The sequence below is a fragment of the Alternaria alternata genome, assembly GCF_001642055.1.
Source record: "Alternaria alternata strain SRC1lrK2f unplaced genomic scaffold CC77scaffold_3, whole genome shotgun sequence".
In the NCBI taxonomy this organism is placed as follows: Eukaryota; Fungi; Ascomycota; class Dothideomycetes; order Pleosporales; family Pleosporaceae; genus Alternaria; species Alternaria alternata.
In genome coordinates this window covers 1,979-24,503 of record NW_017306192.1, presented here as the reverse complement: position 1 = coordinate 24,503, position 22,525 = coordinate 1,979, and the positions used below count along the sequence as shown (strand labels likewise).

The 22,525-nt window shown below is 51.3% G+C and overlaps 13 protein-coding genes across 13 annotated transcripts; 6 read left to right on the top strand and 7 right to left on the bottom strand.

Moving 5' to 3' along the window:
* Positions 1–652: 652 nt before the first annotated feature.
* CC77DRAFT_504433 (trypsin precursor) lies at positions 653–2,082 on the bottom strand. Its single transcript, XM_018531949.1, has one exon. It carries the CDS (start codon positions 1,632–1,634, stop codon positions 843–845), a length of 792 nt encoding a protein of 263 aa, XP_018389611.1. The 5' UTR covers positions 1,635–2,082; the 3' UTR covers positions 653–842.
* A 298-nt stretch (positions 2,083–2,380) lies between these two features.
* Positions 2,381–2,990, bottom strand: CC77DRAFT_1016576 (hypothetical protein). Its single transcript, XM_018524234.1, has 2 exons — positions 2,556–2,990; positions 2,381–2,500 (listed from the first exon to the last, which is right to left on the bottom strand). The coding sequence occupies exons 1-2, from the start codon at positions 2,927–2,929 to the stop codon at positions 2,425–2,427; spliced, it is 450 nt and encodes a 149-aa protein (XP_018389610.1). The 5' UTR covers positions 2,930–2,990; the 3' UTR covers positions 2,381–2,424.
* Positions 2,991–3,392: 402 nt separating this feature from the next.
* CC77DRAFT_1028115 (hypothetical protein) lies at positions 3,393–3,870 on the top strand (the record flags this gene model as incomplete). The annotated part of the gene is made up of 3 exons (XM_018526420.1): positions 3,393–3,681; positions 3,730–3,780; positions 3,827–3,870. The coding sequence occupies 3 exons, from the start codon at positions 3,393–3,395 to the stop codon at positions 3,868–3,870; spliced, it is 384 nt and encodes a 127-aa protein (XP_018389609.1).
* A 105-nt stretch (positions 3,871–3,975) lies between these two features.
* On the bottom strand, positions 3,976–5,189 carry CC77DRAFT_1046869 (hypothetical protein; the record flags this gene model as incomplete). The annotated part of the gene is made up of 3 exons (XM_018527461.1): positions 3,976–4,821; positions 4,872–5,104; positions 5,170–5,189. 3 exons carry the CDS (start codon positions 5,187–5,189, stop codon positions 4,085–4,087), a joined length of 990 nt encoding a protein of 329 aa, XP_018389608.1. The 3' UTR covers positions 3,976–4,084.
* A 364-nt stretch (positions 5,190–5,553) lies between these two features.
* CC77DRAFT_1091149 (Vps36-domain-containing protein) lies at positions 5,554–7,536 on the bottom strand (the record flags this gene model as incomplete). Its single annotated transcript, XM_018529551.1, has 3 exons — positions 5,554–7,196; positions 7,250–7,385; positions 7,436–7,536. The coding sequence occupies 3 exons, from the start codon at positions 7,534–7,536 to the stop codon at positions 5,652–5,654; spliced, it is 1,782 nt and encodes a 593-aa protein (XP_018389607.1). The 3' UTR covers positions 5,554–5,651.
* A 491-nt stretch (positions 7,537–8,027) lies between these two features.
* CC77DRAFT_1028113 (hypothetical protein) lies at positions 8,028–9,493 on the top strand (the record flags this gene model as incomplete). Its single annotated transcript, XM_018526419.1, has 2 exons — positions 8,028–9,229; positions 9,280–9,493. 2 exons carry the CDS (start codon positions 8,028–8,030, stop codon positions 9,491–9,493), a joined length of 1,416 nt encoding a protein of 471 aa, XP_018389606.1.
* Positions 9,494–11,065: 1,572 nt separating this feature from the next.
* On the top strand, positions 11,066–13,737 carry CC77DRAFT_954856 (hypothetical protein). Its single transcript, XM_018535464.1, has 3 exons — positions 11,066–11,292; positions 11,552–12,298; positions 12,347–13,737. Exons 1-3 carry the CDS (start codon positions 11,212–11,214, stop codon positions 13,304–13,306), a joined length of 1,788 nt encoding a protein of 595 aa, XP_018389605.1. The 5' UTR covers positions 11,066–11,211; the 3' UTR covers positions 13,307–13,737.
* A 346-nt stretch (positions 13,738–14,083) lies between these two features.
* CC77DRAFT_1016571 (hypothetical protein) lies at positions 14,084–14,933 on the bottom strand. The gene has a single exon (XM_018524233.1). It carries the CDS (start codon positions 14,742–14,744, stop codon positions 14,373–14,375), a length of 372 nt encoding a protein of 123 aa, XP_018389604.1. The 5' UTR covers positions 14,745–14,933; the 3' UTR covers positions 14,084–14,372.
* Positions 14,934–15,145: 212 nt separating this feature from the next.
* Positions 15,146–15,545, bottom strand: CC77DRAFT_1016570 (hypothetical protein). The gene has a single exon (XM_018524232.1). The coding sequence runs from the start codon at positions 15,396–15,398 to the stop codon at positions 15,162–15,164; it is 237 nt and encodes a 78-aa protein (XP_018389603.1). The 5' UTR covers positions 15,399–15,545; the 3' UTR covers positions 15,146–15,161.
* A 434-nt stretch (positions 15,546–15,979) lies between these two features.
* CC77DRAFT_1028111 (hypothetical protein) lies at positions 15,980–18,271 on the top strand (the record flags this gene model as incomplete). The annotated part of the gene is made up of 10 exons (XM_018526418.1): positions 15,980–16,000; positions 16,034–16,067; positions 16,164–16,342; positions 16,403–16,450; positions 16,531–16,564; positions 16,625–16,846; positions 16,892–17,135; positions 17,294–17,470; positions 17,575–17,678; positions 17,730–18,271. The coding sequence occupies 10 exons, from the start codon at positions 15,980–15,982 to the stop codon at positions 18,269–18,271; spliced, it is 1,605 nt and encodes a 534-aa protein (XP_018389602.1).
* A 199-nt stretch (positions 18,272–18,470) lies between these two features.
* On the bottom strand, positions 18,471–20,180 carry CC77DRAFT_1037660 (MFS general substrate transporter; the record flags this gene model as incomplete). Its single annotated transcript, XM_018527082.1, has 6 exons — positions 20,027–20,180; positions 19,852–19,977; positions 19,423–19,687; positions 18,726–19,368; positions 18,612–18,666; positions 18,471–18,572 (listed from the first exon to the last, which is right to left on the bottom strand). Exons 1-6 carry the CDS (start codon positions 20,150–20,152, stop codon positions 18,471–18,473), a joined length of 1,317 nt encoding a protein of 438 aa, XP_018389601.1. The 5' UTR covers positions 20,153–20,180.
* Positions 20,181–20,560: 380 nt separating this feature from the next.
* On the top strand, positions 20,561–21,220 carry CC77DRAFT_1016566 (Phosphoenolpyruvate/pyruvate domain-containing protein). Its single transcript, XM_018524231.1, has one exon. The coding sequence runs from the start codon at positions 20,787–20,789 to the stop codon at positions 21,114–21,116; it is 330 nt and encodes a 109-aa protein (XP_018389600.1). The 5' UTR covers positions 20,561–20,786; the 3' UTR covers positions 21,117–21,220.
* CC77DRAFT_1016565 (hypothetical protein) lies at positions 21,171–21,877 on the top strand. Its single transcript, XM_018524230.1, has 3 exons — positions 21,171–21,436; positions 21,489–21,703; positions 21,750–21,877. The coding sequence occupies exons 1-2, from the start codon at positions 21,316–21,318 to the stop codon at positions 21,701–21,703; spliced, it is 336 nt and encodes a 111-aa protein (XP_018389599.1). The 5' UTR covers positions 21,171–21,315; the 3' UTR covers positions 21,750–21,877.
* Positions 21,878–22,525: the final 648 nt, after the last annotated feature.

Sequence of the window (22,525 nt, the reverse complement as noted above, 5' to 3'; positions counted from 1 at the left end):
CTCTGGACCCAAATATAGCCGTAGGGCAGAAAGCATCAATGGAACGCTTTCCGTTTTTCACGGTAGGATATTCTTTGCATTACAGATCTGGTATGCTTTCTGAAACGAAAACGTTTTACCTCTGCACATCTGCTGCAAGTTCGAGAACTGCACAATCAGTCCCCATAGAATCATGCTTTAGTATTTAACGCTCTGATAGAGGGCCATCCGTGCAGCTGTTTGATCCCAGCATTGGATAGCTTTACACGGACTCTTCCCCTTCACGGGTTGTTCTTCTCTTTGTTCGAGACATGTATCAAAATAGGTTCAAAGATGAATCGAAAAAAAAAGAACTGCAAAAGAAGAAACTTTACCTTATTCTGTCAGTCACAAGCATCAACCCATATAACGGTCGCTTCTTCTCGGTTCTTCCGAAAAGCTTGTTTAACAAAAAGGCTTGAGGGGATCCGGTCGCTGGTCGAGAGCCGTTATAACACGTCATAGGATGTTGGAGTTGCGCGTCGTCCGATCGCATAGGCCTCGGACAGGCCGTCGCGCCGGACTCCAAAAAATAATTCATCCCAACAGGCCAAATATACGCATCTCAATAGTCTGCCACGTATACCAATATATGAGAATGCTGGCACTCGATGTCATAGTGTTCAAAGCGTCATTTTTGAAATGTGGGGTTCATATTTGTACCAATAGATATTTACAAAAAAAGGTATCCTTAGCATGGGTCTAAGAAACCATGATCCATGATCCAAGCCATGTAGCGCATTGCTAGTGTCATCATTCGCAATCATCGTACTCTCCCAGAGAGTCATAGTGATCTTTCATAAGAAAATCCCTTCATCGAGCGCTTAAACAGAGTTGATGAAGGAGAGAAGGGCGGCGGTGCGAGCGTATACACCAGGGAAGTTGGGCTGAGCACAGCCGTTACCCCAAGAAACGAGACCAATAAGAGTCTTGGCGGAGTTGACAATGGGGCCGCCAGAGTCACCCTGGCAAGAGTCGCGACCACCAGTGGTGTATCCAGCGCAGAACATGTTGTTGGTGATAGCAGAGGTTCCGTAGGATGAGCGGCACTCGGTGCGGGAAACGATCGGGACGGACACCTTGTAGAGAGTGCTGGGACTGCTGCCGCCCTCAGTAAGGGCACCCCATCCGGCGACAGTTGCAGTAGATCCAGCAGCGGGGTCGAATCCGGAAGCAGGGAGAGTTGCGTAACCGATGGTGCTGCTAGTAGGGACGGCAGTGGAGAGCTTCCAAATGGCGACATCGAAGTCCTGGCCCGAGCTGCGGTAGCTTGGGTGGACAGTAACGGAAGATACGCCAACGAGTGTTCCACCGGAGCTCTTGTTCAGGCTGCCGGCGCGGACACGGAGACCGCTGACTGAGCCAATGACGGAGCTGACGGAGCAGTGAGCAGCAGTGATGACGGTAGTAGAGTCCAACAGAGAGCCACCGCAGAAGTGGGATCCGCTGCGTTGAAGGCTGACGATGAAGGGGAACTCGCCCGCAGAGGCAGTGGTTCCACCAACAATGTCGTCGGCGGGAGCATCCTCAGGGAACTCGTAGTCGGGGTCTTGAGGAGTGGGAGCCGCAAGGACGAGCGCAGGAAGCGCGATTGCGATGATGGATTGGAAACGCATGATGATTGTTTCGAGTGAATGAGGCTACGCGGAGTAGGATTGGAAAGTGATTGAAGTGAAGAGACAAGCGACTGACTGAGCTGGCTGATGATGAAAAGGAAGGGAAACAACTCTATACTTATACGCAGGCTATGGTCCCCTGAGCATCTGAGCATCCTTACACTGCAACCTTGCGATTGTGTTGTCCGGAGATGCCAAGCGTGATCGACTAAGTGTGTAGTTTGTCCTTCCGGATTGGGTGTCCGCTACGACTTGGCAAACTCTTAACATGAAGTCCGCCAGTGTACCTTAGGCGCGCCAGTGGAGGCTCGGCGATCCTGCCCATGTAGGTACGTTATCTGCCTGTAGTATAAGCTTTCAAGCTAATTGCCTGGCAGCGAATGCGAGAGGAGAAGCTGATCCAGCGGTTGCTCCCGTATACCAGGATCAAGGCCGGCTTTGCCTCACAGCTGCATTCTGCGGATCGGTTTCTCCAGATCGTTGCTTTTTCGCCCCTTATCTCAAAGTCTCACAGGGCTGTGGTCACAGCCACACCTTGAAACATGTTGCAAACAAGAATAGCTCCTTTGTGGTCTCATGCCATTATGACGTATTCGTCTAAAGTGTACATGGCTGTGCGTATGTCGTGAGTAGCAGGACCAGCGACGCTGTTCCCTAGATAGCAGGAGGTTGTAACGGTTCTACATCCTTGCCATAGTAAAGCCGAAGTGGCATCGCACTTTGTTTGCCATAGTCCTGGATCTCGCTGGCGCCGTTGAATCGCTACGACTTGTCCCAGTGTCTGGCGCAGTCACGTCTTCTCTCCTGAAGAGGCAAGTGATTTTGCCACATATTGTGCGCAAACCGACAGAAGCGCCGACCGGGTTCTTGTAACATGTCAATGTAGGCGAACCACGATGCAGGGTATGTATATCACCCTACATGATCAGCATGGGATGCGATTCTTGGATGGACGAATGGTGTGTTCTTGTTGGCTTAGTTGTGCCTAGTACGTCGAAGGGCAAAAGGAAGGAGAATTGACCTGCCACAACGGATAGGTCCGCGTGGGCTGCTAGCGAAACACTCGCGCACTTGGCCCCGGCACGTATGATTGCGACCTCGGAGATGGCGAGCCTAAGGACTGTCGCATTGTCGTGTTCGTTGGTCGTCACCGGCTCTGAGCCAGAAAAGGCAGGAGACGTTAGGACGATGGGGGAGCTATCGAAAGACCGGAGCTTTAAGATCTTGGCGGTGCGCGCGTGAGCCGGCTGAGTGCCGGAGTTAGTATCGATCTTCGCAACGGCGCTGGAACTCATGCATAGTAGCTCTGGTATGGAGATCGCAGGTGTTCTTGCTGGTGGTATACGGCATGCGGAGTGGCTGAGATGAGGAATTGCGTTCAGCGCTCGCCCACAGCCAACCTCGGTACCACCTCGATAACGCCATTGCCACACGTAAACATCTCTCGTCAACGTGTTGTTCATGCGCCGACCAGTAGATCTAGGTAACGCATGCAAGACACACTAGCGCAGTACCTTCAGCCTCATACAGGATTTGCCGCCAACACAGGGTACTTTGACTGCTGCCTTGCATAGATGCACAGCGTCCGTGGCGCATCATCCTGCTACTAATACTCCTGACAGCATCTCAGCCCTCTGTAGTACCTACCACTATCCAGAGCGAATGCCAGCTGATTCCAAGGGCCGTCGCAACCTCTTGTGGGTATTTGGACTATTTCTTTTGATCCTGATATCAGTCCGCATCTACTCGTCACAAGACATGGACAGCCTACCAGCACCTTTCACCATCGAAATCAATGGCAGTCCGATCGCCAAGGTCGACGCCAACGCCGAAGACCGTACGCATGCCAAAACGGGAAAAGAAGCAGCTGTTTTTGAGCTCAAAGACAGTCGTCTTCAATGTAACGGTCACATTCTCGGGCGGTCGCTGGTAGAGGATCGCAGCTTCCTGCCAAAGCAAGTGTGGTGGTTCAAGGCAGACACTGATATGCCTGTGCAAAAAGTTACTGCAAGCCAGGATGGCGAGTCGTACCAGTTGAAGTTTGCCAGTAAGTGAACTGTAGTGGCGATGTCGTGCTCATGCTAAATATACACAGATGCTGCATTGATGGCAGAAGATGATGGGGTCTTCGCAGATCTTCTTGGGGGTCAGTATCCTCCGCTTCGACCTTGAGCATGTACTGACAAGCCTAGATCATCCATCTACAGTGGTAGTGAAGCTGCAGTCTCAGTCCTAATCAATGTGATGCGGTAGCATAGTGTGTAAAATAGCCGCATAATGATTCATATGTAGAACACCAAATGTCATGCATTATGGTCTACGATAATGACAAGATCCGATTATGCTGTAGAGGACTCAAAGGTCTGTGGCCAGTGATGCCCATCTAGACCTGCGCAATATTCTCGACACCTCGACGAGTTTGTCATAGCCTATGGTACCTGCCTTGCCAATTACCAATAATCTATACCAAAGTCGACGTGGCAGTTCAGATCTTCAATACCAAGACTTCTCCTAAGATCCGTGCAAAGGGGAGCCATGAAATGCCCGCCTGGCTCAACCCAATCCGACATCTGCCTCTGCTTGATCACCACATGCAGTGCCGCTCTCAGAGGTTGACCTGCATAGAAGTCGGCATTCAACACAACCTGTGTAATGCTCTGCTGCTTGATGTATTTAACCCATGTTAAACTGGCGTTGTTGATCAGGGCTGTAAAGAACTTCGTGAGAGGGGCTTTGGTCTCAAGCTGAGCGCACATGATATCCATGGTATAGGCAGGAAATCGGAGATGAAACCTCAGGAGGGGGAAAACATCGATATCTCTTATGTAATCTTGGTTGACCCAAAGACGGAGGGTACCAGCAGGGTCATGGTAGCTTTCGATACGTTTCCGGCTCTTTCCATCCATCTGCGAGGACCGGCGGAGTACTGGGAAGAAGGCCTTGAAGTAGCTCTCCAATACGAAAAGCGGGAAGCGATGTGTTGATAGCCACAGAGGTCGAAATTCGGTTCGAATGAGCGAACAAACCTGAGTCAACCCTATATAAGGAAGCGGCTTGACGGCTGTTCGGCGGTCCTCGTCATCTGAATTTTGCTTCCGGTGTCTAGATTTCTTTGGCTTTTGGTATGTCATTGGGAAGCACCGATAGCTCCACTCTACTGCCATCCCATATACGCGATTTCGAAGTTCTGGCTACAGTCAGTACATCCTAGCTCAGAAATGTGTGGCAGTGACCAACCCCCTGGTAGATCCATAAATCTGAAAACCTGGTCTGGATCTCCTGCCCGTGTTTCCACAGGCTCTTTGACCTCTTCTGGCATGACTGCATCTTCAACGGTGGTCGCCTTTGTCTTCTGATATTTGCTCGGAGACTCTGAACCGCTTCCGTCTATGGCTCGCTTCGTGCCTGCGCTCTTGCCTGTGCCTTTGCTGTTTACAGCTTGCATAGTCTTGGTGTCACCTGCGCACGTCCTGCACCCGACACGTCAGTTACTGTAACAAAAGTATAGCACGTCGCGAGACTCAAGAACACTTACATAGTCGATGTGAAGGCCATACTCGCCAGTTGAATTTGATGGAAGATCAGTAGATGCAGGAGAGGTCTTGTGCAAGTGAGGCCCGATGTTGTGGGATACGAGGGCACAATACAGATGGACCCTGGACCCTAATGGAAGGAGCGGTAAATGCGCGATTGGCTTAAGGAAGCCCCTGCGGCTGGTGCCTGATCGCATTGGGTTCACTCTATGGGTCCACGCGCGTTTGCTCAGTCGGATATGCAGTGAAGCTCATATACACCACTGCAACAACATGCGACCCGGACCTACTGTTCAAGAGACCTCCTGGTCGAAATGTTCGTGGCACTTTTGCAGGAGAATACAAGATAGATCATGGAGATGATTTGCCAGCGGTGCTTTGAAGATGAGGTGGAAGGTTGTCATTTACTACCATAGAAGTGCCAGCAAAAGCCTTGCACATGCTCCTTTTGTGAGCGAATGAGAGCGTGTTCCATTCTGTTTGACTACACGTTGGCAATAACTTCGGGCATCTTGACCAGCCAGTTCTCCCAGAATCTGAACCCATCAATACCTTGCTCGCGACAAAGTGCGCCCGCTTCTTCAGCCATCTCCAGCTCTTCCGTCGCAACACCGACGCTCCAACCGAATCTTTCTGCCGTCTCTTGAGCTGTGACACCCCTGCCAAATGCTTGCCAATCCCAAGTGACGTCCATATTTGGTGGCGTTTGATGCAGTGTCTTTAGCCAGGCTAATAGACTTGCGATAGTCTTTTCATCAGTGCGATCGCGTCCTTGAACAACGAGGAGCCCGCTCTTGAACTTGCGGAGACGCACGGGAAGCTTCAATGTATCCCACATTCGGGCTGCCTTCTCAAAGTCGGCCGGGCTAACGAGCTCAACGCCACCTCTTGCACGGTTGAAGACAGCCCACAAATCTACCAAGGTCATAATACCGCCCTCTCTTTTGAGTATGCCGCGGGTGTCGTCCGTAAGCCATTCAGCCAAGTTCCTTGATAGTTCTGATACGTACAGCGACTCAGACCCAGAACCTGTACCGAGCATGTCCTTGGTCGTTACCAGACCAAGCGCGGAAGCGGATTGGGATGCCAGCGTGTTGGCTTCCGAGCTACCGTTGGTACCTAGATTGGCCTGCGATGCGAATTGTTCCGCCAGAGCTATGATCTCCTTCGCGGAAGTCATCAGCGCGTCAAGGTCTTCGAATGCACTGCCTATCATGGCCTCGTTGTTCTGTCTTTGCTCCAAGCCTCGTCGCTCCAGCCCCGCAATGCCAACTACACGAGGTCGGTCGACCTCTGCCGATGAACCGTCAGACATAGCCGTATAGCTGTCGTCAAAGGTACCTGAAGACGGCCGTGGCTTGGGAATTGGCGGAGCGCTTTGGAGCAACCATTTACGCTGAACTAAAGCATTCTTCAACCGCTCGTAGAATATCGGTCCTCCACCTGCGCGGAACGATATCTTGATGCATTCGACAGATTCAGACTGCAAAGGTGATGAGAGGACTGGTCCAGGGGACTGCGATCTATCGAGATCTTGGAGAGTATCCAATCTCTTATCCACGGCCGTTGTTAAAGATGCACCACATATCTCGCAGTTGAGCAGAGAAGGATGGTTCTGATAGGTACACCTTGGGCATGACGACGTCCCTCCATTGTTTGTAGGGGCAGGAGCGCTACTCTTCGTGTCTTTGGGTGGCGGGCCCGGCGCTGGTCTGTTTGAGATTGCTGCTATGGCTGCTTTGACTACATGTACTGTAGGCGGCTTGATTCCGCATGCTAGACATGGCGGTATGGGCGTGCGGGAGGCAAGCGCGGGATCGAAATTGGATGGAACCGGGTTCGAGAAGGAACATATGGGACACACCCACGTTGCGCTTGCCGGAGGTGGCGGTGCGGGACTGCTATGTCGTGGGGGAGTTGATGACGATGATGCGACTCGTGGATTCGGGGGTATAGGCGAGCCACGCGACAGCTGCTTCAGGGGCTTGGGATAAAGTGTGATCTTGGGTGACGACTTGAGGAAGCCAGCCTATGTGCAGTCAGCGTTGTGTGCTTGTCCTTTGCACATGTGCCGGTGCATACATAGAACTCTGGTTTCTCGACATCCTTGAGGAAGATGGCGACGGAGTTCTTGCGTGGCTCGCTATGGTCAACGTAGCAGACACGATGTGAAGTCAAGTATGACTGGCCATTCTGGTACTGGGGAATCTTGAACTTCCTATGCGGTTGATTAGCAGCGGATAGCAACTGTCGCGAACATGCGCGTACCCCTCATAAAGCCCGACGGCGTCTTGGACGAAAAGGAGCGTCTCCTCCGGCAGGAGCGACGGGCGCAGTGCGGTAGTGAGGTCGAGCTGATGCAAGAACATTCAGACCATCTGCAAGTAAAGATATGCGAGGTGCAGCCATCGCATTGGATCGAGTCGACGATGCCCGATTCCGCATGCATTCACCGAGCCCAGCCATCGTCATTGGCCAGAAGCTAGCATGCTTACGGTTAGCACAGCGCTAGTCATCGCCAAGGAAGGCGCGATGCAAATCAGTTGAGCGGGCCGTCGCTTCACCCTCACCTCCACACCGCGACACAATAGACCTGTCCCGCGCGCGCGCCATCTCTCGCACATCTCTCTTGTCCATTTGCAACTACTCACCCAACAGCCAACTCCATTCTCGCTTTTTCTGCCTTGCTTGCCTGCTTATGTCTTTGCCCTCGGCTACTGTAGCGTGGTCCCGGCCAATGCAGTCACCCGCCTATAACACAGTCAATCCACGCACCACCCTCCAAGTCGCGCCCGCGCCTGTTAGTCTTCACACTCATACAAGAGAACCAGCCCACGCTCACACACGGCAGCAGTCAGCTATGGCTCCCGAAGCACCCAAGAAGAAGGTCGAGTGGCCTCCAGCCGTTCGCGAGTACGTGAGGCGAGCTTTCGATCCGCAGAACGCCATCCCAGGCATCTCCCAAGCAGACATGCAGGCACGATTGAAGACAACCATCGGCTGGTTTGCTGAGCGCAACTCGCACGACACAGTTCATTGGCCCACATTTCCTCTTCCTCAGGAGCTTCTTCTTGAGGAGCGACGGGCGGCGGCCATGGGAATGCCTACCACTGCCGTTGCCAACGGCATGCACCCTGCATACATGAATGGCTCAGTCACACACACTAACCAATCTCCACCCCAATCAAAGAAGCGCAATGCTCATGAAGCTGAGGAGTCGCAAGTCGAACAAACACAAGCCAATGTCCCGCCATGGCGCAAAACTAACCTAGCATCTCGCATGACTTTTAGCGACGGACACAATGAGAAGCGCCAGAAGAAGAACGTCCTCGCGGATGCCGCAAGTAAGTTTGACCAGGCTGAGCTTGACAAGCGACGACAGCGCTTTCAACTCGGCCACAACGGTACCAAGACGACTCCCCCTTGGGGCTCGCCACGGAAGGACGAAGACGACATGCCTACTGGACCTGTTGTTGGAACGAACGAGAATCTCGAGAAGAGCTACTTCCGCCTTACCGCTCCGCCCAAGGCTGAAACCGTTCGACCGCTCCACGTGCTCAAGAAGACCTTGGCCATGCTAGTGGAAAAGTGGAAAGCGGACAAGAACTACAACTACATCTGTAACCAATTCAAATCGCTCCGTCAGGACCTCACTGTCCAACACATCAAGAACGCCTTCACTGTCAAGGTGTACGAGATTCACGCCCGGATATCACTAGAGAAGGGAGATTTGGGTGAGTATAACCAGTGCCAGACGCAGTTGAAGGCACTTTATGCGCTGAATTTGGGAGGCAATCCGGCCGAGTTCAAGGCATATCGCATTCTCTACTTCGTATATACGTGCAACAAGACCGACATGAACGACATGTTGGCAGAATTAACCCTCGCAGACAAATCTCACGAATGGATCAAGCATGCTCTTGATGTTCGATCTTCGCTGGCTCTTGGCAATTACCATAAGTTCTTCAGACTGTATCTCGAAGCACAAAACATGGGCGCTTATCTCATGGACATGTTCGTCGAGCGTGAGCGCCTCAACGCTCTAGCTAATATGTCCAGAGGGTATGTATACGTACTTGACTCTACGCCGGTCATACACTAACAAGCTGCAGATACGTAAATGTCACACTCCGTTTCCTCACTGACGAACTTGGTTTCGACAATGATGAGATATGCCGTGAATTCCTCGAAACGCACGGTGCGCAAAACGTCATTGAAGACAAAGGCGATCGTCAGTACCGCGTCAGGATCAGAGAAGCCGCATCACAGTTCGAAAGCCTCCGTGCTGCCGCATTCAGCAAAGTAGACATCAAGGGCCAAATATGAGTCGACCTCCGAGCAAGCAGCACCTTCCTTTCATCTTCTCCAGTATCTTATTACGATTTCGAATTTTCAATTGCACTAATCCTCTACGATACCCTGCGTCACCTGGCACGTCACTCATGTCTCGAGCCACGACCCCCCGGTGTTTAACGCTGCTTCTCTCGATGACAGTAGACGGAACGTGGGGCACCCGCTTGATGCGTTGGATGCGCGGAATCTTCTAGTTTTCTTCTCATACATGCAATGTCTCAGATGTTGCTCATCACTAGCCAAAATGGGTTCTTTCGAGCTTTTGGTACGTCATGGACATGGATGAAAAAGTGGACTGGAAAACAAAATGGGGTAGAGTGGAGTTGGCCTAGATGGCCATGTAGGATTCGAGCTGGCTGCTCGATGGTGGTGGTCCCTGTGTCTCAGAGCATTCGGCTCGGGTATGTCCGACTGCACGTGGGGTCGGCAAGACCGGCATCACGGCAGTATGTCCCACGGACCTGCAAAGATTGAGCAACAATGTGGCCATAGCACTGATCGTGAGGTGTTGGCTGCCGCGTTTTCGATTGTCCATTGTTTGGGCCATGGCTGGGTGTGTTCCTTTGTGAATGCCAGCTGGGGCGGCTTGACTGAGCCAATGAGATGACGGAAGAGGGCATAGAGGGTTTGATTGGATAGGGCGTAGTTCTTCAGTGGAGGTTGGCGCTAGTGATATCCACTCAGAGGATGCAGGCGTTCGTGTAGTCGTCAATGCATTGGTTCATGGAGTTTGCGTTGAGCATGTGAAGCGCGTTGTGAAATTGTACGGGATAGTTGCTAGACCCTGGGGTGAGAAATGTTTCATTCGGGCCGCGTCAAGCATTAACCATGGGAAGAAGATTTGAACAACGCTATCTATGACAGACAGGAGGAGAGTGTTGGGTTTAGGTTTGCATGTGGAAATGATGGCATGGTCAATGTAGGCATTAGCATCGTCTCATAGTAGGGCTCGTGATTGGCTGCAAGGGTATGAAAGCAACGCGGAAGTTGGGGGGGCTGCGGGTGACAGACGCGAATTGTGGTGGACCTGCAGCTAGACGTTTGGCAGGCTGAAGCTCCACCTGGTCGGGCATATTTGTATCTTGGTAGACACTGCACATTCCGGGTCAGCGTTTGGAGTCATTACGGAAGAACAAAGGGGAAGCGGATCTGGCGCGTTCCTTTGCCCGCATCTCGTTTGTTCCGAGGCGTGCCAGGAGCGTCGCCGCCCCAAAGTGTGACCCGAGAAGAGGGCCACAGAGGTCCAGGAAGCAATCGCCAAGTGGTGTGCAGTAGCTGGGATCCCTCGCAGCGTGAGAGCACCCACTCATTTCTTGTTCCCCGTAGTGACTGCGCCTCTTGCAGTACCTGACGACGACGAGTATCGCCGCCCACCTAAGTAGCCTCACCATCGTCTCTGGAGGGCCGGTGCACGCTTCAAACTCAGCTTCAATCCGCCGCGTACTCGCCCCCGCACGCACACGCCGCATTCCCGGTCGACAGTCATAGTAGCAACACACCCCGAGCGATCACATCCAACCCTCGACCTCCTGATCTCTCCCTACACCGGGACGTTCGCTGCGCAAAGTCGCGTTCACGCTGCACGATGAAGGTGCGTTGCTTTGCTTTTGCCGCCACCCACGCCGCTGCGCCGGTCGAGTCACGCTCCGCATACGTACGTACTAACGGTGTTGCTTTAGTTCCGCAGGAGTATGAAGAGTGAGAAGGACAACCGCCCGCACCACATTTCAATTCCACCCAAGGACGCTATAGCCATTGTCCCGCCAAAAAAGGTACGTAGATCAACGTCGGGGCCCAAGCACCCCACTTCTGCTTCTTCTACGAGGCGTGAGCGCACAAGGACGGGGCAGTCGTTCGCTCTTGGACGCACCACGCGCATTGCGTGAGTGCCTACATGTGGGCGGCACACTTGCGCCCGAGTCGAACAACATTGCACGTCGCTCCATGTCGCCATATCATGATGCGCGCGCCCCCGGCACCCGCTTCCCGATGGGGCAGATGAGCGCGAAGCTAACAGCCATCTCATTTCAGGTCATAAAAGCGCTTTACGACTACAAGCCCGCCGACCCCAGCCCAAACTCTGGCTTCCTGGCCTTTTCACAGGGCGACTTTCTGCACGTCGTCGGCCGCGAAGACGACAGCGAGTGGTACGAGGCCTGCAATCCGCTGCACGGCACGCGTGGACTGGTACCCGTTTCCTACTTTGAGGGCGTAGGCAAGACTGTGCGCGACAGTGGTGGCTCTGCGCCGCGCTCCTCCACACCGCATCAGCAACAACAGCAGCCCCACGACTCGGGCTACCAAGAACGCATCACGAGCCCCCAACCCTCGGCCCAGGACATCATGACACAGCAGATGCGCATGTCGCGCGGAGGAGGGCGTGGCGCCATGGTCTACGGCATCGTCATCTACGACTTCAAGGCAGAGCGGCCCGACGAGCTCGAGGCCAAGGAGGGCGAGGCCATTATCGTCATTGCACAGTCCAATCCCGAGTGGTTCGTTGCAAAGCCGATAACGCGACTCGGCGGTCCTGGCCTCATACCCGTTTCCTTCATCGAGATCCGCGACATGACGACGGGCCAGGCAGTCGCCGACACACAGGCAGCAGTCACGGCCGCGGGCGTGCCCAAGGTCGAAGAGTGGAAAAAGATGGCAGCAGACTACAAGAATGGCAGCATACCGCTTGGAAAGCTCGAGACAAATTCAGGACAGTCGCTGCAACAAGGCATGGAGCGCATGAGCATCAGGAGCAACGGAGGGCACAACAAGGCCGGCTCGGTAAGCTGTCTGACGCCGGGCGCACCCATCTCGGCTGACAATATACAGGTCTCTCACTCGCGCAACGGTTCCACGGCGCAACCACGAAACCAATACCGCACATCCGACAACTTGCTTGCACCCATCAAGGCATGCGTGCCACGCTACTGCTTTGCCGACGACATCTTCTGGTTCATTATAGAGTGCCAGATGGAGGATGGCCGACACTGGGAGTTGCAGCGGCTGTACCAGGACTTTTACGACCTGCAGATACAACTGATAGCGACATATCCAGTCGAGGCAGGCACGAGTGGCTCAGGCGAGCGAACACTACCCTTCATGCCTGGGCCCGTCACCTACGTAACGGACAACATCTCCAACGGGCGCCGCGCCAACCTCGACGAATACATCAAGAACCTCCTCAAGCTAGGACCACACATCACACAAGGTCACCTTGTCAAAGGTTTCTTCGCACCAAGACAGGGCGACTACGAGATAGACCCGGATATTGTCGCTGCTGAAGAGTATCGTCTGTCACAGCAATCACACCAGTCATCGAACCCTTCACAAGGAACGAGCAGACAATCATCTGCAGATCAACTGCAAGCCACAACACCTGTCACACCTTACTCAACTGGCTCCAACTACCCCTCCCACCAGCGCGGCCAGTCAACCGCCTCGCAAGCATACTCGTCAAACCTCAACCCACCGCCCATGACCCACAACCACTCCTCTACCTCCACAGCCACCAGCACAGGCACATCCTCTGCCCTCAAGATTAAAGTATGGTTCGAAGAAGATAACTGCGTCGTCATCCGTATGCCTATTTCGCTCAAGTTCATCGACCTCTACAATAAGCTTGTTGAGAGAAGGAAAATGGAGCGGCCAGGCGAGGAAGAGGAGGAGTTGATTGTTGAGTACAAAGATGAACAGGACAATTATTTTTACCCCATCGAGAATGACGAGGATCTCCAGATCGCGGTTGAGAGGAATCCCAAGCTGACGCTCAGTGTTACCACGAGGCGGTAATGGTTGAGCAACGATACAGGCTATCTTCACCCCGCTCAACCTCATTTCACTTCGCTTCTATTCATCGCGCTTTTCTTCTTCTTTTATGAGAACTTTGTTCTCCCTGTGGCTACTGTCTGTGGCTACCTTCTCTATTCCCCACTTTTGGCGTTGCAAAAGGATTCATAGCTTCCGAGAGCGATCTGACTGGCGTTGTTGGGCGTTCAGCGGAGCAATGAGTGCATGACGGCAGGCGGGTTCTTTTTTTTGGGTTGCGTCTGAGTTGGATCTACTACGGGATGTTTGACATGTTGCAACGGGGTGTTGGGTGCTTGATTATGTCACGGAGGATTCTAGATGATATACACAATGGGGCTCAATACGGGGGCTGAGGGGGGAACATGACGGGGAAGTGAGTGGAGGGTAGGCAAAATGAGAGATATCTTGCGTACATCTTACCTTTTGTTCATCCAGGCCTTGCTTTCTACTGAAATGCTTTTTATATGTTTAAGCTAATCATCGGGATTTTCCAGATGCCGACGCGAGCCTCACGTATGTCGATTAGTATGCGACCACACTAGAGCGCAACGTGAGCGGAAGTATAGAGACAGGTCAAGGCGGCTTTTTTCTTACAAATCAACTAATATGTCTTTGACGTGTTCTCCTCCTCGACAAAGTTCCAGAGCTGTATGTTTTCCAAGCACAAAAATTTGATTGACACCTAGGTAGACTCAGGTGCACATTCGTACTGTTGTTCCAGAAACTTTGATGCTTACGTACCAAGGAACATCCTTTATACCACCGAACAATAGTAAGCGCTACCTGAATCGCGTACTTTCAGATGTACCTGTACCTAAATCGACATCCATTGAAAAGCAAACGGGGAGAACACTTTGAGCCTAATACTACTTTCCTTAGATGAGAGATATTACATTATCTCACATCGTAGTATCAGTCTACTTCATGTTTTCCGTTTACGTCCATTGTGCGTGTATTACGCCATTCATCCATACCGTGCTTCGGAACCATAATCAAAACTCTAAAGTGCATCTTTCCTATACATACACTCCCCTCTCGTGCACACCTTTTATGGCCACGAAACGCTACCATCTGTCCCAACAATCACCGTCCTCGGCGCATGTGCCATGAATAAATGCTCGTCCTCCTCGATCTTGGCCTTCGCTGCCGGCTGGCCGATAATGTTTAGAAATGTCAGCGCATGCGCCTGGTCTCTGAACTCCATGGTCGCCATGCTGTTCCAATCGACAGGATAACTGGCGTTTACAAAGGCGGGATTCCCGCCAAAGTAGTGTCGCGTGTGCACGGCGGGAAAGTTTGGGCCGGTGAGCGACTTGACGAGTGGAATGTGCACGTTGTCGTAGTGGTCGGCGTATTGGGTCAGGTTGAGGCCAGGAAGCATGGTACCGAAGACGAGGGCGGTGAAGTAAGGGAGCACCATCTTGGATGAATTCACCAATCTGTGAGAGGTTGGTAACGAGTAGTATGAAATGCGAATAGGATAAGTGTATTTATATTTGAGGCTCAGAGTGTGGCTAGAAGGCTGGGAGATGGATGCTGTCTAGGTTGGTACGCTCTTATATATCTAGCCCCGGAGGTAATCACTCCAGGGTATCATTTGCAGTCACAAAAAGGATGAAATCAATTGAATGGCCTGTTGGTTCTAACTGCCACAAGCGTACGGCGTTCAGCTAGTAGGCCTAATTTGCCGTGGCTATGTCGCTTTAGGGATGGATCGCGAAGCGAGGACTTTTATCACGAGAACCAATTCACTTATATCTAACGGTTGCAGTTGGTGGACTTTCGCAAGGGAACTCAAGCAAGCAAGGGTCGAGAATTCGTTTTGAGTTTCTTTGTTCTAACGATCATGGTCCTTCAGCCTACGGGAAACTGCGATGTAGGACAGTTGGAAGACCACCCCTGCGTCGAGAAACGGGCAACCAATCAGAATATATTCTACAAGCCGCCACAACTGAGCACATACGACCATAGGACACTGAAAATTAGTTCTCCTGCCCGACCCGCCGTCTGTCTCTGTCGTGGTACCGTTATGAGGATGCTGTGGTGCGCCTTCCTGTTTACCACCTGCCGCCATTGCCATCACGTGACAATCTGTCGGCGTTCTCCTTAAAGCGCCCGCAGTCACGAACGTGCTCCGATAACGATCGCACATAAGATGTCGTCTGTCGGATCAAGCGTCATGTATCCAATAATGCTGAGTAGGGTCACACCAGCAACGCAGTGTCAGGCTAGAAGTCGTTGTCTGCGCGCTCCTTCCCCGCGTGGACGGCCTGGCAAAGTATCCGGTGCTTTCCGCAGCCACCTCCACGTTCTACCCCGCAAAAGCAGACATCGAAACGGGACAGCCAGGCCTATTCAAGAACACTTAAGTTTCCGTTGCTTTCCTTGGAGTCGTTGCGATGCTGAGTGTTACGAATATTCGCTATAGACCACGACCGAAGCAACCCTGGACCGATTGGAAGAAACAGGCCAGGTGATCAAGCCAAACCACAGTATCATCGAGCATACAAAGGTGGGAACTATCCGAAGGATTCACACACGTTCGGGGCTTACTTGTGACAAGCATGCGTCCCCTGCCAGAACAAGAAGGCAAAATGCAGGATCACGGCGGAGGAGTATACCGCTAGGCTACCATGCGCTAAGTGTCGCAGAGAGATGCGCCCTTGCACATATACCGTGACAAGACACAGCCTAAGACGGCAGAGGTAGAGCGTCAGCCAGAGCCAGGATGGCAACAAAGATAGTATAGACCTAGGCACGCACAGTGGCGCCGTGCCAGATGTGCATGCTTTACCAGCGACTGCTGTACAGCGCGACGATGCAGGTTATATTTCTTAAGGTTCTACCAGTGCTGACTTAAACAATACTATGATGACCACCGTCGTCTTAAACGGCAACGACGCTTTAAATCTGCTCTCTGAGGCGGCCCAACGCGAAGAAAGAGAAGTCAATGGTGCACGAGTGCCGGTGCCTATTGAACAGCACGCTACTAACGCAGCTTCTACACCACTTTCATCTGTTGCCAATCTAAGTTCTAACATGTTGCCGGACCTTTCAAATGAACTCATTAACACCTAGAACGCTTATTGCTTTGTGCGTATGGGGTGGCTATCAGCTCTAGAGATCGTATGGTACTTGGACATGTGAGATCACCCAGCCTCGATCTGGCGGAGCTAAATGCTAATCTAATATGTACGTTCTTTAAGAACGTTGCACTGTTGTGTCTAATTTTAGATAAGGGTGAGTTCCTCTGCTTCGGCCCGCCGCTCATTCTGTGAAGCATAGCTCACAGACATCAAGTCTACGCAGAGCGGTCGAACCACTACCTGTTAGTGACGCATGAACCAGTCCTCACTTGTATGATACTGGTTATATCTTCTCGCTACCACACTTTGCCTACTATCGGAGGGCATTCAAGACGCTATTTGATCCACCAGAGACTATGGGATCACTTCCAGCACCTACTTATACGCCTCGTATTAGGATTAGAGAAATACTCCAAGGCTAAGACGCGGACGCTGGGTACCATTGAGGCCCTGCTGTTGTTGACGGACTAGCATCCTCGAGCTCTGTACGCGCCTCCACCTAGTGACAGCTGGGATTCAGATATCTTGTTCACTGTGAAAGATCGACGTGATCAGGACGGGAGCACAGTTGACAGCCCTTCTAGGACACGATGGCGAGAGGACGTGATCGAACCGGCCAACAGATCAGACCGGATGTGTTGGATGGTGCTCAGTTGCGTATTACCTTTTGGCAATGAACTCGGCATATTTGACGAACAAGACAAGCATAATAGCGCAAATACAAGGTTAGCGCAATGCGAGCGTTGAGTCGCGCAACAAAAGACTTGGCTAGCTAAACTCTTGTATGTTTACCAGGAGCAGCTCTCTTCACGACTTGGCCGCCGATCAATGATAACACCTAGCAACAGCTACTCAGCGGTGTACTCGGATACTTCTCAAGCAGGCAGCGACATACAAGACGCGCATGGACTCCGTTTCTCACTGCGTGGACACGATTGACTAAAATCGTGAGGTCTATATCAGATCTGCTCTTCCCTAACCCTACCACGACATCTCAGATCATCCGCAGCGGTCGCTATATCAGCATGACAGAGCATATCCAGACCTTACTCACCGCCTGGTCGAAAGACCATAATAACACCCTCTGTAAGTGCTAACCGATATCATTTCTTATCTCGCATTGCTGACAGCAGGCCACACAGCAAGTGATACGTACCTCAGCAGTCTCCTTGTCCTCGAGTATGAGAGTACGCGGATGCACACGTATTCTCTAGGACTTCAAGCCATTTTATTTCGCACCCTGGCTAAATTAAGCAGCGCTGTCTTAGGTTCTGCGTCATTTTAGCTTACGCCCACCGATTTTGCGCACGTGCAGGAAGTCATTAATAGCACGCTAAATACACTTAAGATAGCTATTAAGCTGTATGACCTGAGTTTCCTACGGTTTTGCACGATAAGGACCTTCCTGCACATTACGACTGCTTCCATATTTCTCCTAAAAGGCCTTGGATTGGGGGTCAGCCCGGCTAGGTTGCAAGGTGCACTAGAGGTCCTGACGCAAGTCATAGTAGCGCTGAAGAACAGCAATCCAGACGACCTCTATCTAGGCGGCTGTTATTCGATGCTCCTCGAGATGCACATGAAAAGGCTACAGGAGCATTTTATGCCCTCGACTCGGCCGCACAACATCACACCTCCGAATTTTGATCTTTCTCGGTTCCCAGGCCTCGCTGCCTCGCTGGAGGCGAATCATTTCGAACTCGTGGATTTCCAGCAAGTGCCAGAAATCGATACGTCAGATGCAAATTGGCTCAGCTTGCCACTCGACTCAAGTCTCATGTCATTTGGCATAGACAACTTTCAAGGTCTACAGTGCTTGGGTGATGACACCTTGGACTTTATATGGAATTTAGGAATGTAGCTGTCTTCGACAATCAAGCCCAATCTCACCTTTGGAAGTCGAGCAGCAATTAATAAACTTGACTGGAGCTCTTCAAATAGACAACGAAGGCTAAATTTCTTGCATACGAGATGCCTATTCTAGCAGTGAACACGATATCAGAACAAACACATGCTGGTAGCAGCGAGATCGGCCGATATCGCGCTCATGGCCAGGAAGCCTAAGTGAGATAACGGAACTTGACGTTCTTGTCTCCGCTATCAGTCACATTCACGTGCGCGTCCGTGTCTACCTCGCCGTACAGGCGATCGCGCTTGCGGTTCTCGATTTCCAGCTTCTAGTGCAGACCAAGAGCTAAGACCACCCCTAACTCACTGAAAGCACCTCCAACAGCGCAACCTGTAACGTAGAATAGCCTACGAGGTCAAGTTAGTGCGTCTGCGAACGTGAGCAAAAAAGAAAAAAGATATCTCACCCGTCACGAGATAGGAACAGAGTGCTGCTGACGAAAGACGAGCACTGTCCAAACGTTGCCAGGATACCGAGACCCGCGCCTCTCTTCGAATCGCCACCCTGATTGTTAAGCAGCCAGGTAATGTTGATGGCCAACGCAGGGAAGATGCCGCATGTCGCGAGGTAGATAGCCGCGTAACAAGGTCCTGTCTTGGTCTCGTCTTGAATCGCTGCCAACATCAGGTAGCCTACGGTACCCATGGCTGCAAAACCAGCGACAAACCAACCTCGCTTACCAAACCTGTCAGAGCCCCAGGCAGCGAACATACAGCACAAGAAGGCGAGAAAGTAGGCAGGCGCTGTCAAGCCTTGTGCGTTGACCGAACTGTAGCCCATATCGCGGACGATCGTCGGCAAGAAGTTCGACAAAGCAGCGAATGAGTAGTTGCAGCAGAAGTGTATCGTAGCATGAACCCAGTTCTGGTAGTCTGTCAGGCCAGCAAAGACCTGCGTCCAGCTCACTTTCGACTTCTCTGTCCGATCAACAGTGGCAAGTCGCTGACGAGCCTGCAACTTCTCTTCGTCGGTCAGGAAGTGCGCGGTATCTAGAGAATCGGGGAGACAGCAATAGACAAGAACTGCGCATAATACAGTTGGCGCTCCCTCTAAGGCCCAAATCAGCAACCGTGCTCACATAGGGCCTGAATAATACCACATACCAATCAGGAAGAGCAGTCGCCATGGAGCTATCGATGCCTTGATATGGAGGATGCCGTACGCCAGCGATAAAGCGAAACAGTTCGCTAATGGCGACATGCCTGTCAGGAGAGCCACACGCTTGCCTAACTCCCGGCGTTGGTAGAAGAGCGATAGAAAGTACGGTGCACCAGCTCTAAAAGCTGCTTCGAAGAACCCTAAGAACGCGCGAGCGGTCATAAGACCAGCTTCATTGTGGGAGGCGCCAGTCAACATAGCTGCAGCACCCTAACTTTTCCAGCGTCAGCATAGAGGGCAACGTTGAGGAGCACAAATGAACTTACAGAAAGCATAACGCAGCAACATAGACGTGCGCCGGCAGTATCTTCCAAAACAGTTAGGTCCACTTCGAACAGCACGTAAGAGATGTAGAAGACCTAGAGGACCCACACCCAGTCGTTGTCAGAGAGATGGAGGTCCTTTAGGATTCCGGCAGTCTTCGCATTTCCGATATTGCCTCGGTCGAGATACGAAAGGACATACAGGAGGCACACGATTGACAGCATTTTCTTGTCGAACTGTCAAATCTGATTAGTGGGGATTACAGCGGTTGTCGGGGGATAATACCTTGCGACGGATGCGAGCCTGGACGTCCTCAGCTACTGGCACTATGTGCGCCTCCACCTTGGTTTCGGCCGTTTCCATGTACTCGATTGTTTGAATGTCTGGCTTGCCTTGTTCAATGTCTGCCATTGTCAAGCTTCTTGGAGGGCGATCGTGCAAAGGTGAAGTCAATTTGGCTAGATTAGGTAATAAAGCCGGATGATGGATGTAGATGAGATGACCATCGAACGACTTTTAACCTCCGCTGTCGCATTGCAGAGTACATCGACTAGGAGTCTGATAAACGAGGTTCCCCGGATTTACCCCAGGTTAGGGTCGGAAAGTTGAACTATCCGTCGCTTTCCATCCGGCGAGGCGAGTCGAGCCTGTCGAGGTTTCTCCGCATAAAGTATCCTTATCATTCCAGTCAACGTAACGAAGATCGCGGAAAAGCTGCCGCGGTCACGAAAAAAGAAATACATAAATTGTGAAGGGACCTTTTCTCTAAAGACACACACAGTACTCAAAATCAATCACGCAAGGTCATATTCTACCAATCCCGCAATATGTCGAAGTCCATCGTTGGAACCGTTCCCTACCCTTTACGTACCTTTACAAGTCATGAACAAAGCTATAGCAGAAGCACTAACCCTCGCAAAAGTTCCGGTTCGATCAGAAAGCGACCACTAAGTCTAGCAAGCCTAGGCAAATTAGTAATGAGAGCATCACGCTTCCCAACGTCCGCGGTCGCATCCTATCTCTCTAGGCATCTCGCCTGCGCACAATGATGCTCGAAGCCTACCGCGACCCATCCAAGATCCTCGCACACGCCTGCAGCTACAATAGCTTATCTTCTCGTCTTGTTGAGGAAGCCGGCTTTCCCATAATCTTCCTCGCCGGTTACCCTTGTGCAAGCTCTTACGGACTACCCAACACAGGCTACATTGCTATGGCAGAAATGTGCGACAAGATCCAGGAGGCGGTGCGACAGGTGACGGTGCCAGTCATAGCCGATGCAGATACAGGATACAGTAGCCCTATGAACGTCAAGCGCACAGTGCAGTGCTTTGCCGAAGCTGGCGCAGCTGGCATTATGATTAAGGACCAGACTTAGCCGAAGAGTATGTTGTTTCCAATTTGCTTCTAGATAACTAACCGACTTAGTAGAGTGTGGCCACACTAAGGGAAAGGCTGTTGCCTCACGAGGCGAGGCTTTTGCGCGTGTGCAGGCTGCCTGTGATGCTCAAAATAAGGGCAAGGATATATTCGTACTTGCGCGCACTGACTCACTCATTCTTGGCTAGGACGAGGCTATGACACGTGCCCGGGAGTTCAAGCGTATCAGTGTCAATGCCGTCTTCGTTGAAGCCCTGCCTGATCGTCAGGCCATAAGCAAGTGCGTTGAGGAACTAGACATGCCAGTCTTTGCTAACAGTGAGTCACTCTCAGCATTCAGCAAAGATTAATAACTGATTATTATCGTTAGTCATCGAGGGCGGCTTGACGCAGAACTTGTCCGCTAAGGATCTTGCCAACCTCGGATTCTGTGCTGTGGCTTATCCGTGGACACTCGTTACTGCGAAGTTGAAGAGCATCCGTAAGACTTTAGAGGCGCTAAAGAAGAGCATAACTAAAGGCGCTCCACCTATGATACTGTCATACTCTAAGGTTTGTGAGGGCGTGGGCTTTAATCGGTATTAGGCAAGTTCTCTCTTCCCTCGTATATAACGAAGCTAATGTTGCACAGTATAAGGAGGAACAATACAAATACAGTAAAGACAGACTTATAAATGTTGCAGCTGCCGCAAACGGACGCAATAGCTTAAATAGACATTAATAGGACTCCGCATGTTTAAGAGATAGGTATTAGTCAAGTAATCTATTATCTTCGAAAAATAACTGTCCCATATGTTAATGCTTGTTAGACGGCTTATAGGAACTAGAGAAGAACGATATATTTCCTTCTTGCTAAGTTTCCTAGTAGCTATACACACCTGAACCTGCCTACAAGTGCTTTTACATACTCTATCCACAGCATTAATTTATAAGTAGATAATACTGCGATAGACGATTAGCTATGTTTCTGTCTTGCCTTTAAGTAATTAAAAGCTAAAAGCGTTAGCTCGCGTTTTGTTATCTTAACTACTTAATAGTTAATATAATAATTATGCGTCGCTGTTGCAGGAGCGTAAGCTGTATGTTACGATCTGCACCTAGGAGGAGACAGGGGTAAGCGTAATTACTTTAGAGGATTAAGCGGCACAGTTAAAGGATTGCGGCACAGCAACCACGCTGTAGTTACGTGACTGCTTAGTGGTGAGCAGTACGCGCTAGTCTAGGAATAGGTGCTTAGCAGTGAGCAGGACTAGTTAGCTAATAACTAGGACTAACACTGTATTGCTTATTAACGAGCACTTACACGCTTAATACTAAGCACAACACTTATTAAGTATATAGCTTAGGCACTAAACCTCTATAGCTTAGTGTGTTTAACTTCGTACAAGACTCTAGTATTTAATCTAA

Bases quoted from the DNA above. Each gene is read 5' to 3' on its own strand.
- CC77DRAFT_504433 (XM_018531949.1), bottom strand. From the start codon at position 1,634: ATGCGTTTCCAATCCATCATCGCAATCGCGCTTCCTGCGCTCGTCCTT.
- CC77DRAFT_1016570 (XM_018524232.1), bottom strand. From the start codon at position 15,398: ATGGCGGCAGGTGGTAAACAGGAAGGCGCACCACAGCATCCTCATAAC.
- CC77DRAFT_1016566 (XM_018524231.1), top strand. From the start codon at position 20,787: ATGATGCTCGAAGCCTACCGCGACCCATCCAAGATCCTCGCACACGCC.
- CC77DRAFT_1016576 (XM_018524234.1), bottom strand. From the start codon at position 2,929: ATGAGTTCCAGCGCCGTTGCGAAGATCGATACTAACTCCGGCACTCAG. The intron at 2,501-2,555 runs GTAGGGTGATAT...ACATGTTACAAG, and splicing joins TCGCATCCCATGCTGATCAT to AACCCGGTCGGCGCTTCTGT.
- CC77DRAFT_1016565 (XM_018524230.1), top strand. From the start codon at position 21,316: ATGACACGTGCCCGGGAGTTCAAGCGTATCAGTGTCAATGCCGTCTTC. The intron at 21,437-21,488 runs GTGAGTCACTCT...TATTATCGTTAG, and splicing joins CATGCCAGTCTTTGCTAACA to TCATCGAGGGCGGCTTGACG.
- CC77DRAFT_1016571 (XM_018524233.1), bottom strand. From the start codon at position 14,744: ATGGTGCTCCCTTACTTCACCGCCCTCGTCTTCGGTACCATGCTTCCT.
- CC77DRAFT_954856 (XM_018535464.1), top strand. From the start codon at position 11,212: ATGAAGAGTGAGAAGGACAACCGCCCGCACCACATTTCAATTCCACCC. The intron at 11,293-11,551 runs GTACGTAGATCA...ATCTCATTTCAG, and splicing joins CCATTGTCCCGCCAAAAAAG to GTCATAAAAGCGCTTTACGA. The intron at 12,299-12,346 runs GTAAGCTGTCTG...GACAATATACAG, and splicing joins GGCACAACAAGGCCGGCTCG to GTCTCTCACTCGCGCAACGG.